This window comes from Podarcis erhardii (assembly GCF_964252035.2).
Source record: "Podarcis erhardii genome assembly, chromosome: 10".
In the NCBI taxonomy this organism is placed as follows: domain Eukaryota; kingdom Metazoa; phylum Chordata; class Lepidosauria; order Squamata; family Lacertidae; genus Podarcis; species Podarcis erhardii.
The window spans coordinates 6,966,112-6,976,542 of NC_138500.1; the positions used below are offsets into that span (position 1 = coordinate 6,966,112).

A 10,431-nucleotide genomic window follows, 5' to 3' on the forward strand; every position below is an offset into this window, starting at 1 on the left:
CTTTTTCCTGACGCCCTGGCATTTGTAAGGCCGGGCCATGGCAGCAGGCAGTGCAGGGTGGTGACCAACATGGGGATAACATGCAGAGCAGATGACCTAGCAAGTGTCGCCCTCTATCCCCCAAACACTGTCTGTTCATTGCCTTGGCTCGTTCCGCTGCCAGCCTTCCCTTGCACTTGGGTCTCCGATATGGGTGCCAGTTGCTGTCAGCACATGTTCGAGTCCTGTGCCGCCTGCCAAAAACCTGCGCTAATTTAGTTAACATTTCAAGTTGTGTGTGTGTGTGTGTTTTAAATCATTTAAAAAGGAAATGATTGAATTTGAGAATTATATTCCGGAGAGAATTGGTAATGGAGCCCCCCTCTCTGCCTGGGGGTTTTGTAATTTCCCCATGTCAATGTTATTATGAATAGGCTAACTCAATAATGAGATCATTCCCCATATGAGAATCCAAATAATTGAAGCTCACCAGCGGACTTTGTTCCCCCTAAATCTGCTCAAGTCAGACTTCTTCACCCATCTAATTCGGTCTCGGGGAAGGAAAAAAGGGGACAAAAGACTGTGAGCTTCCCCTTCCATTATTGGTGGATTATTCCGAGTCCAAGGCACGGGGGGACAGACACAAAAGCTTTTTCTGCTCAGTCCAGACAGGCATTTTGATTCCTGACCCCAAAAATATCCTTATGAATATTTCATACATTCAGCTGTCCATTGCTGAAATAACTAATGCCAAGATTAAAGAGACAATCGGCCAGAGAGGCAGCCTGCACTTCTCCTATCTGTTTGCAAAATCAATGCAATCCTTCTGGTGGTGATGGGGCTGGGCAGGGGGGCTGTTGATGCTTGCTTTCATTAACCTGGGCGCCAGTCCATGGCCCACACTGAATTACAGCAGAATTGTGTCTGGAAAAGTCATCCAGGCCAAACTCTTGCCCTAAGGCTGGATTTGTGACAAAATAGCAACCACACTGCATGCTAATAATCATGGGGCCACCGTGTCAAAATCCAACTGAAGTGAGGTCTTTCTACATGCAAAACTTGCCCTCAGACATTGAGCCCATCCTCCTTTGCTAAACTTTTGTAGTCCACATTTTGGAGGCAGCACAAGTTCCCCTCTCACCTTGCAAAGTCCAGGTCCGCCTCCCGTGACATGGTGATGTTGGTCAGGTTCTGTTGAAGGATAAAGATGTTTCGGCACATCTTCTTGATGCCAGATTCACTGATGCGCTTGAAGTACTGGGCCCCGTTTATGAGAATACAGGAAATCAAGTGGCCCAAACCTGGAGGGAGAAGGAAAGATAAGGAAAATTTCACATATAGGTAACCGGTAAGAAGAAAGGATTAAGAGAGAGATATAAAATCAGCAAAACAGTAACTTAGGAAACAACTTGATTCTGCTTAATGAGGCACATCAAACAGGCAACATTTTGCCCTTTTCCTGGGTCCCATTTATTTCAGGGCACTCACAAAAGCTTTGCAACATATGTCCGTAGCACAGAATTTTTGCAACCTTTTAGTTTTGGCTGCCCTGCCTGATGAAATGCAAGGGGGGAGAGCTCAGGGTGGTGAACGTGGTTCTTTCCACTCCCCATTTAACCTCCACAACAACCCTGTGAGGTAGGTTAGGCTGAGAGGCAGTAACTAGCCCAAGGTCACCAAGTGATCTTCATGGCTGAGTGGAGATTTGAACCCTGGTCTCCCAGGTCCTAGTCTAACACACTAACCTGGGCACTCATATGCTTGCTCATTCTCATGAAGTCATATACTGGCTTAGCAACAAGACGCACAAGACTCATGTCTTTAACCTAAGACAGCCTGCAATTCCATGTATGGGCTCAGTATGGTCTGTTTTCACCCAGAAAATGGAAATCTCCCCCACACCACCCGCTTGCTGGACTGTATAGGGCTCATCATCCCCAAATCAATGGAAAGCAAATGACCTTCAAAGATATACTGGAACTTGTGCTGCTGAAGACTGGCACTCATGGCTTCTTCAACGAAGCTGATGTCCTTATTGAGTCGCACCACCAGGGGGTCATAATCCATGCTCTCCACATTGGCAACAATGGCGTAATTTCCTTGCTTAGTCAAGGGGATCAGATAGTGGAAGCAGTGAACCCTGCAAAACAGAAGGCAATGATAGCTGTGCAACGATGTCATACTACTTAATCAGAGAAAATATTTAGCTTAATCAACAGCTGCCAAGACCCAATGGTTGGGTGTACATTTGCATGTGGGGAAATCCAAATCATCCATGGATCCCTTGGGCAAGACATGGGGGATCTATGGATGTGCCAAACATCATATTGCCTTCTTTATACTGAAGAAGATACTAGCACTGGGTGGTAGTCAATGCTAGTTTTACCCAGAGTAGACTTGGGTTCGTTATTTTCAACAGGTGTACTGTGAGTAGGACTCAGTTTGAAGGCCATCCATTATTCTTGTTGCTCCAAGGTAGGGGAGAATAAAGGCCTGGGCCAAGAAGAAACATCAGCTACATCTTTTCCTGAACACTTTAGTCTTATGCAATGGCATCTGGGGTGTGGGATAGAGATTTTTTGTTTTTTCTCTAAAACCTGGCTAGTATTCATCTTCACCACAAAGTAAGAAATGTAGTCTCGCCTACTTATTGGAATCTTCCCGGTATGTATCTATAGAATTATGATTGTGGTATTTTATATATCACATCTATCTCCTGTGCCTCACAAACCCATTTCCCTCTCTTCCCTTGCACTATTTCTGACTGATAAAACTGTCCTGTCCCAAACTGGAAGTCTGAAGTGGTAGAGTCCAGGAAAGGTGGCACCACTTGATTCTACTGAATATGCAAACTGGCCTGGGCTGTGTCCAAAGACGGGGGGCTCTTAAGACTCAGAGATATAGAATTAAGAAGAAGTCGGTTGTGCTTCCTTCCCCATGGCTTCAGGAGAGCATCCAAAGAGCATCTGAACTGAACTGTACAAAAGGCAAATTTTGTAAAGTGTGTCAATTACATACATTTATGCAAATGGACCCAATTTCCATAATGCAGTCCAATTGCAGATTATGGGGTTTGTGGTTGCCTTGATTGCTTGAATAAGGCAGCTCTGAAGGCAAGGACTTAAAGCTGGGGGAGGCAGAGAACTGGCAAGCAGACACTAAGAAGAAGTTGCCACAGCCCCTCCCAGACCATCTGGCCACCAGCCTAGGGTGCCACAGATCAGTGGCAGGAGCTGGAGTTGAAGCCACAGCAGGCAGAAGGCCAGGATGCTAGTATTTATACTTTGCTGATCTAGAGGCTTCATACTGCTAGCCAATCACAGAGGCTGCTGTTGCAAACCCCTATTTCCTTTCTGCTCCTAGAATAGGCTCTGAAGCTCAGTATCCTGTTGAGGCGAAGAAGACACTATATTTGGTTTCAGTTTTGTATTCAGAACCTCCTGGTTCAAACACTGGAATTCCTGATGCTCCCGTCTTGCAAGGCACAATGTGTAGTGCCCTGTGCTGGCCTAGAACTATGGAGATGGCTTTTGGGCACTGATGTGGGTGAGGTCCTACCATATGAAGGGGGGGTGGACAGGGTGGCCACCTGGGTTGTCCAACTGTAGGCCGAGCTAGCTGTGATGTTGTCACCCCGTTGACCAATCGAGAGCTAGCCATGAGAATGCTGGCTCCGTAGCCCTCGTCACCTTGTCTCTGAAGCACATTTCCTCAAACACATCTAAGCAGGTCAGCAGCACAACCATTAGCCAGGGTTCTCCCTTAACCCAGGATGTGAAACCTATAATTTCCCATTCTGGTTAAACAGGGGGACCCCATTAACAGCAGTTAATTACAGAGGTGGAAAACTACTTATTCCGGGGGTGAGAAGGAATTGGTCAAGGGAGGGAGCTGTTGCTCCTAAGGCTAGTTCTGGATTCATTAAACTGCATTTAAGACAAAGACCCAATTGCATCCATGCCATCCCATGGCATGGCTGGTTGAAAAACGTAACGAAGTGCAAAAGACAAATCATGCAGTTGTCGCCCCCAGAATCTCCCCTGTCTCTGTGCTGACATGTTTCTGTTGACCTTGATGCAACTTTGGCATTAAGGTTTTCTGAAAACATTGCTGATTACACAGCAGGGAGGTTGATTTTTGCAAAATGCTTCTTCGGGATTGTTAACTGTGATCCGTGGCTGGTGCCAAATCACTAACCCCCCCCCCAAGGGCAGACCTTTTATTTATTGAAACTGCCTGATAAAGGTGACATTCTCAAAATAAAGTGACAATGTTGTATTTTCCCTTTAAAGTTCAAATAGGTGAAGAAGAAGAATAATAATAATAATAGGGGAAGAATCCTGGTAGGTGATTTCTGCTTTAAATGTAACCACCATTTCAGCCTGTCATTTCCTGCCCCCCTGTGGGGAAAATACATATAAAGGCCTGTGCTGATTAGATACAGCGCAAGTTGTCACAGGTAAAATGCCAAATGTTCCCTTTCTTTTGGCTCTCCCGACATAGTATATGCTGGTTCAGCAAATACGTCCTTTGGAGGCATTTCAAATGAAATCCTCAAGTGGCGACACAGGAGTCTGGAGTGATAACCAGGCTAATGAGAGCTTGGGGGATGTGGAACAAGGATTTGTAGGTCAGCGGTGGACCTGCCTACTGAAGCCTCATATTCTGGAGGCTTGCACTCACTTCCATTCTACATCCACATGCCAGAGGGGCCCTTCTGAAACACGTGAGCAAAAGCAGGTTGGAGAGCAGGAACAGCCAAATTAGCCGCGGTGAGGAAGAGACGTTGAAACAATGACCAATCTTTTTTCTTTCATTTTTAAATCTTGACATTTTAAGGCGACTGAAGGATGCTTTGACTACAGCACTGGCAGGGTATACGTTAAACCTTTGCCCGTATGGAGGGTCCCCCCCCCCAAATCTGGAATTCTCCCCATCCTCAAACTCAGCTGCTTTCTTAGAGATAAAACATCATTTTAAAAGCTTTATTAAATATATATATATAAACCAATGAGGTTCCTTCTAGAATCATCAACAGAGTCTAGTAGCACTTTGAAGGCTAACCAATTTATTCTGGCAAATGTGTTCATGAACCAGAGACCACTTTGCTACATTTTATGCATCTGAGGAAGTGGCGTCCGGTCCATAAAAGCTTCTGCTCTGATAGCTATGCTGGTCACAAGACCATTTGCAGTTTTTGCTGCAACAGACTAACATCCCTCTGGAAATTCTTCCAGCATCAGAACACTATGGAATTTCAGTTTAAGCCCAGCTCCCTTATTACAATAAAGAAATAGCCAGCCCATGGTGATGAGAAAATGTCAGATAAAAGCACAAAACTTTGGTTGAATGGTTATTTTTTTTGTTGTATTCTAACATTTTGCTGGAAGCCAGCCGGAGTGGCTGGGGGGGGGGAGGTATAAAGAATAAACTATTATTATTATTGTTGTTTGAGCCCAACTACTTACATTCAAAGACAATGCTTTGATCCACTGTACAACACTAACCACTCCCCCCTCACAGACTGGAAAGTTCATTTCTTAAAGGAACTAATTCAACAGATCCCAAGAGGAATTAATTCCAGTTCACATTTGTCACTTTACAAAACAAGCTAGTTTCGTTCACACAGTTCACATTCATCCAAATGATCATCAGCAGAGTAGCAACCTTTTAGCGTTAAGAATGTAATAAACTGCTTTGCTGAGGTATAAGATACATTTAAAAGTTTTAAGAAAACATCAAAACACACACATAGTGAAATGTGAACTGTCAATATTTCCCCTAATAATTGTGATAATTAAGCTTAAAGGTCCAAAGAATCTGAAGAGTAAAAAAACACATGTAAGTAAATTAGCTTGAAGATGAACTAGGAATCATTCAAAGTTGCACACCAAAATGAACTTAATTCGTGTCCAGTTCACCAAACCATTATGGGAACCACTTCATTACTGGCCCTCAAAAACAACTAATGGCACAGAGAGTCAGAAACATTCCCTGCTGTGAAATGGAAGCCCCTGGCCTCAGTCACGGAGTCAGCCTTAGAGAAGCTTCTGGATTCTGGTTTCCCTTGTACGATTGCTTTATGGATCCTCATTTAAGTGTGATACATCTTGAAAAAGTAGTAATAATAATAATAATAATAATAATAATAATAATAATAATAATAATAAATTATTTATACTCCGCCCATCTGGCTGAGTTTCCCCAGCCACTCTGGGCGGCTCCCAATCAAATGTTAAAAACAGTACAGCATTAAATATTAAAAACTTCCCTAAACAGGGCTGCCTTCAGATGTCTTTTAAAGATAGGATAGCTGTTTATTTCCTTCACATCTGAAGGGAGGGTGTTCCACAGGGTGGGCACCACTACCGAGAAGGCCCTCTGTCTGGTTCCCTGTAACATCACTTCTCACAGGGAGGGAACTGCCAGAAGTCCCTCGGCGCTGGATCTCAGTGTCCGGGCTGAACGATGGGGGTGGAGACACTCCTTCAGGTATCCCTAAAGTCCAATGGAGGCTGGTGTCCATTGGGACCAGTCAAGGAAAAGGCCAACAAGAGGCAGAGCCAGCTAATTTTTTTCCTCCGCCACCAATTCCTCCTCCCTGTTGAGTTCTGCAAATGCAATACTGAGACTGCAGGAGGCACACACTGGCCTCTGTATAACCAGCTGAATACATACCTAACTTCTAAGTGCAGAACCAGCAAGCAGCGGTCAGCCATTTCCTGGAAGGATCGGGCCAGCTCAGTGAGGGTTTGCATGATCTGCTCGGACACTGGAGGGAGATCCATGTTGGCATGTCCATCTTGGCCAGGTGACACTGCAGAGGAAAGAGAAAGTGGGATGTGATGACTGCCTGGGACATTCCATCACTGCACCTGTGCCATCTCAGCTGGCATCTACTGAATTGTCAGCCCAGTTAGGGGAGGAAAGGTCACAGGGACTAAGCTCTTGAAGTAGATGTTGTGTCAACGTTCCTAGGCAACAGACTAGGCACTTGAAATCTTATTTGCTTCCAATGATGTAGCTGCAAAATGCCTCCCAGCAGAGCAATTCTCGGTCGTGAACAGCCATGGAGGTTTTAAGTAGCTGCAGCACCAGGTTGGGGGGAAAGGCAGTGTAGCATTAAAAAAGAAAAAAGGAAAGCTTCCATGGCAAGGCTAGTTTATGGACTCTTCAGAGAGTTCACTGACATGCCTATCATATTTATTTAGTCATTCAATTTATGAGCCACCCAATAAAAATATTCTCTATGCAAAAACTTATTTACTACCATAAATACGAGGACTACAGTCTCATGGAACTCTTGAACATCCCCACATGAGTTGACTGATCTTGGTTATCTCTTGTGATCCAAGGACAGAAGAATGAAATCCTCCCCTGGAGACTCAAGAGACTCCCTCAAGTCAATTATTTTTATCAGACACTTTCATTGCACCATGTTGCCTTTTCTTGCAACAATGAGGGCTAGAAAAAAATGCTCTGTTTAAGGTACATAAACACAGAATTGCCAAGACTGCACACAATTTTCTATGACTACAAGGATTGCTTATCATTCCATGTTTCCATCTAGCAAGTACTTTAGGGGTCCGCTATTTTATCTAGTAGGACTGATTTGGGAGGTGGGCCATTCCTTCCTTGACAGCTCAAAACGCTTTTACAATAACCTGTCCTGACAAACAGAGGAATCATTCATTCTGGCAAAGTGAAGGGGGTGGTGGGGGGTGGAAATTAAGTCATTTGCACTGGTTGTCACCAGCGATTTCAATCATTTTGTTACACGAAAGAATGGCAGCGCCTCTTGAAAAACGGACTCCTGCAAATCGATGCATGCAAATGACAAGAGCTCAGGAACAGGGAACAGGACTTGAGGTGCTCCTGAAGCATAATGCTTTGTAGCAAATCAAGGCCCATTGTGAAAGTCCACGGACCACTTCCTGATTGAACAGAATGTCAGGGAAAACATTTGAATGGTTTAATCGCAGTGGGAAGAAAACCAGTTTGGGGTTTCAGATTCTGGCTTGGTTGCGGTGCAACATGAAGTGTGTGCGTTTTTAAAAGTATAACATGCCATCTTGTACATGCACACAAATTGTTCTCTGGAATCCCCCCTGACATAGTTCTGAAACTCACAACAAGAGAAAGCCAGCATTTGAGAAGGAAGTTGTACTATAGATGAGAGAGCTCTCGGCTACAGCTCTGATAACAGAAAATCTAGATTCATATAATATTCCAGCAGTCTCCATACATTCTGGAGCAAAAAGTACCCCCTCTGCAACCCCCTGGATCCTGTTCCCTTCGCTTTGACACATTTCTTATGTAGAAGATCAACTATCAATCAATCAATCAATCAATCAATCAATCAATCAGTCAATCAATACATCTTCACTGACAACAGCAACATGTACCTCAGTATCCAAATACCAGTGTTTGGGTCCAGGGGCTTCTGGAAAGATTTGGGCTGGGTGAATACTGCAACAGCACTCTGACATCTATTGCAGCTTCCCAGAGTTTTCCAAGCCCAAATCAAGGTGCCATTTTTAACTTACAAAGCTCTGTAAGGCTGGTAGTGATGAGAAGCAAGATTTTTCAAGTGTGGCACCCTAACATTGGTGCTTTCTTGCCAGACTAATCACCTGATGACATCTTTATTCTCTTTCTGGTGCCAGATGAAAACCTTTCTGTCCACCCCAGGCCTTTTAGTCTTTCAGCTCTTCAGCTGTTGACTTTCTGCCTCTGCTCCGTACTGGTTTTAATTGACTGCAACAGTTTGCTTGTTTATTTTTTTATTGATTTTTAATTTTATTTTATTGTAAGCTGCTCTGAGACCCCAATCTGCTTTGGATCTGCTCCGTGTTGTTCAGCTTTGGGTGGGAAAATAGAAATCACATCTCCTCCTTTTTCTGCTGGGCAATCAGTTGGAAAACTAAGGTCATGAGGGAGGGAGGAAACCTGCTAAAGTTCAGAGATGTAGGCCCAGGTGCTACCACGTTAATTTATTTTACCTTTTTAAAAAAGAAAAATACTAGAAAAGTCACACTTTCCCCCTCCCCTCATGAAGTAAAAAGAGAGCAATAGGATTTTTAATTGTTTATGGGAGGCGGGGGGGCGGAAAGAACAACTGAGAAATCAGCAGGCAGCCCCAATAGTCTAATTCCTCCGCTTATATACCTGCTCTCACAGCTGGAACTCAGAGAAGAAGGTTGACCCCTGTTGAAGAACTCTATTTACTTTAATATCCCCTTTCCCAAATCACTGTGATTGGAGTGGCCTAATAAAATACAGTGGTACCTCAGGTTAAGTACTTAATTCGTTCCGGAGGTCCATACTTAACCTGAAACTGTTTTTAATCTGAAGCGCCATTTTAGCTAATGGGGCCTCCTGCTGCTGCCGCGCCGCCGGAGACCGATTTCTGTTCTCATCCTGAAGCAAAGTTCTTAGCCTGAAGCACTATTTCTGGGTTAGCAGAGTCTGTAACCTGAAGCATATGTAACCTGAAGCATATGTAACCTGAGGTACCACTGTAATGCGCTGTCATTAAAAGCTAGACCTGCCTATCAAAATAATCCCCACCCCTTCCCTCTTGAAAAAGAATTAGTTTCAGTCAGCTGGTTTTTGCAACGGGGGCGGGGGGGGGGAGAAAGAAATGCAGCGGAGGTAGGAGGAGAAAGGCCATTTTTTAAAACGTTTTTGTAAAAACCAAGGCCATGGAGTGACTTAGAAAAGCTTAGGAGGTCTCTCATCTGCCTTGAGAAACCTTGTTAATGGTGCAAACTGACATAGGAACGTGAGATAATTATTCAAAAAAGACTCTTGTTAGTCAAGGCACACATAGAGCCAATACACACCCCTAACAAATAATGAATGAACAGCTTACATTCTGGCAAACCCCGCTATGTCTCAACTTAATTTCCTAATTTTGGGTGTTCTCTCCCGTTCTGTTGCATCCATATGCTCATGGGAAGTACAGCAGCAGCTCTCAATTGCTTCCTGCAATTACAGTGGTGCCTCGCAAGACAAAAAGAATCCGTTCCGCGAGTCTCTTCATCTAGCGGTTTTTTCGTCTTGCAAAGCAAGCCGATTAGCGGCTTAGCGCTATTAGCGGCTTAGCGGCTTTTAGCGGCTTAGCAGATAAGCGGCTTAGGAAAAGGGGGGGGAGGGGGAAAAAGTCGGAAAAACTCGCAAGACATTTCCATCTTGTGAAGCAAGCCCATAGGGAAATTCGTCTTGCGAAGTGCCTCCAAAACGGAAAACCCTTTCGTCTAGCGGGTTTTTCGTCTTGAGAGGCATTCGTCTTGCGGGGCACCACTGTATGAAAAGCTGCGTCCTCAAAGAATCACCCAAACCTAAACCTCTTCCAAAGACTGCTGGTGCTGTTGATTCCAGTACCCACCAACCCAATGACATGTTCCAGGAACACCTCTCTTTTCCAGCCAACTCCTCAGTTCTACCATT

The 10,431-nt window shown here is 44.4% G+C and overlaps 1 protein-coding gene across 1 annotated transcript in view; it reads right to left on the reverse strand.

The window, feature by feature from the left end:
• The window catches only part of EXOC4 (exocyst complex component 4), a 361,468-nt gene that overhangs the window by 28,768 nt on the left and 322,269 nt on the right, over positions 1-10,431 (reverse strand). Inside the window, exons 15-17 of the mRNA XM_081879704.1 lie at positions 6,658-6,796; positions 1,941-2,119; positions 1,121-1,280 (exon numbers count right to left, since the gene is read on the reverse strand). Coding sequence (XP_081735830.1) covers positions 1,121-1,280; positions 1,941-2,119; positions 6,658-6,796 — 478 coding nt within the window. The remainder of the gene's footprint in view (positions 1-1,120; positions 1,281-1,940; positions 2,120-6,657; positions 6,797-10,431) is intronic.